At 41.6% G+C, this 1,530-nt stretch overlaps 1 protein-coding gene across 1 annotated transcript in view; it reads right to left on the reverse strand.

Moving 5' to 3' along the window:
- LOC110457819 (ankyrin repeat, PH and SEC7 domain containing protein secG-like) overlaps positions 1-1,524 on the reverse strand; it is a gene marked incomplete at its 3' end in the record, with an annotated part of 6,145 nt that extends 4,621 nt beyond the window's left edge. Inside the window, exon 1 of the mRNA XM_021509246.1 lies at positions 791-1,524. Coding sequence (XP_021364921.1) covers positions 791-1,502 — 712 coding nt within the window. The remainder of the gene's footprint in view (positions 1-790) is intronic.
- Between the last annotated feature and the right edge of the window lie 6 nt (positions 1,525-1,530).

Raw genomic sequence — 1,530 nt, forward strand, 5'->3', positions numbered from 1 at the left:
ACTGTCCCCCAGGTCAGTCTCTCTGTCCGTTTCTTTGCAAAGTCTAAAACAGATTCTCCCCGATTGGTTAGTATGGTTGTGCTGTCATACTTACGTCCTGTAGATTCTAGGTACTGTTTTACATGAGTTTCACACTCGGTGAACAGGTCTACATCTGACGTCCAACTAGCTATATAATGTAGACAATGATACCCTTTATTATCAACAGCTGTAGTTAGTGCTGGGCACGACTTACACAGATATTTACAAACCTCCATGCGTCCCCCCCAACAACTACGATGTAACACTGTTTCCCCGTCATTAACTACAGCTGTAGTTAGTGCTGGGTACGACTTACACAGATATTTACAAACCTCCATGTGTCCCAACATACAACTATAATGTAACGCTGTTTGCCCGTACTTATCTACAGCTGTAGTTAGTGCTGGGTACGACTTACACAGATATTTACAAACCTCCATGTGTCCCAACCTACAACTATCATGTAACACTGTTTGCCCGTACTTATCTACAGCTGTAGTTAGTGCTGGGTACGACTTACACAGATATTTACAAACCTCCATGTGTCTCATCCTACAACTATCATGTAACACTGTTTGCCCGTACTTATCTACAGCTGTAGTTAGTGCTTGGTACGACTTACACAGATATTTACAAACCTCCATGTGTCTCATCCTACAACTATCATGTAACACTGTTTGCCCGTACTTATCTACAGCTGTAGTTAGTGCTGGGTACGACTTACACAGATATTTACAAAACTCCATGTGTCCAAACAAACAACTATAATGTAACACTGTTTCCCCCCCGTACTTACCCACTAACTGACACACGTACTGAACACACACACAATTCCTGTGAACCACACGACCTTCTACTGTCTTACATTTATGATGTTCGTCCTCAACTCTATACAAGGATTTAAGTACAACTCTCTCCACTGTTTTAAATATATCACAGTTTCCTGTCAGTGTCACATGATGGAGCGTGCTGTGTCCCTCGTCATCAGTGTCGTGTACCAAGTGTGGGTAAGTGTTATATAACATGGTCACCATCTCTTCTCTCCCAAACAAACACGCCTCCTGTAGGACATTGATATTAGTAGCTAGGCCTTTATGTGGTGATCGTGACCAGTCTAACCTCGCTGTCTGAGTGACGTCATACTCCAGTAGTTTACGTAACACACTCACACTCCCACCCTTTACCACACGAAACGGTGTCTCCCTGTCAGGTGTCGCACCCTCCGACAGGAGGAATAAAGCACATTCTTCTGAACCAGAAGAACATGCTTTATTTAACAAGGCAAGCTTTATCACATGGCACAAGTTTTTGTCATCATTCTGACCACTAAGCCATCTGATAAATCCCTGCAGAAACTGAATATCTGTCCAAACATCTAATGAAGTTATAGAATCATATTTACTATATTTACTATAAAACCAGTGACTTTTGCGTTGACTAGAATAGACAGATTCAAACACTCTCAGTAAACGTTTATACATGGCATTGTACTGTTTATCAGATGATATA

Source organism: Mizuhopecten yessoensis, unplaced genomic scaffold (assembly GCF_002113885.1).
Source record: "Mizuhopecten yessoensis strain PY_sf001 unplaced genomic scaffold, ASM211388v2 scaffold9327, whole genome shotgun sequence".
In the NCBI taxonomy this organism is placed as follows: Eukaryota; Metazoa; Mollusca; class Bivalvia; order Pectinida; family Pectinidae; genus Mizuhopecten; species Mizuhopecten yessoensis.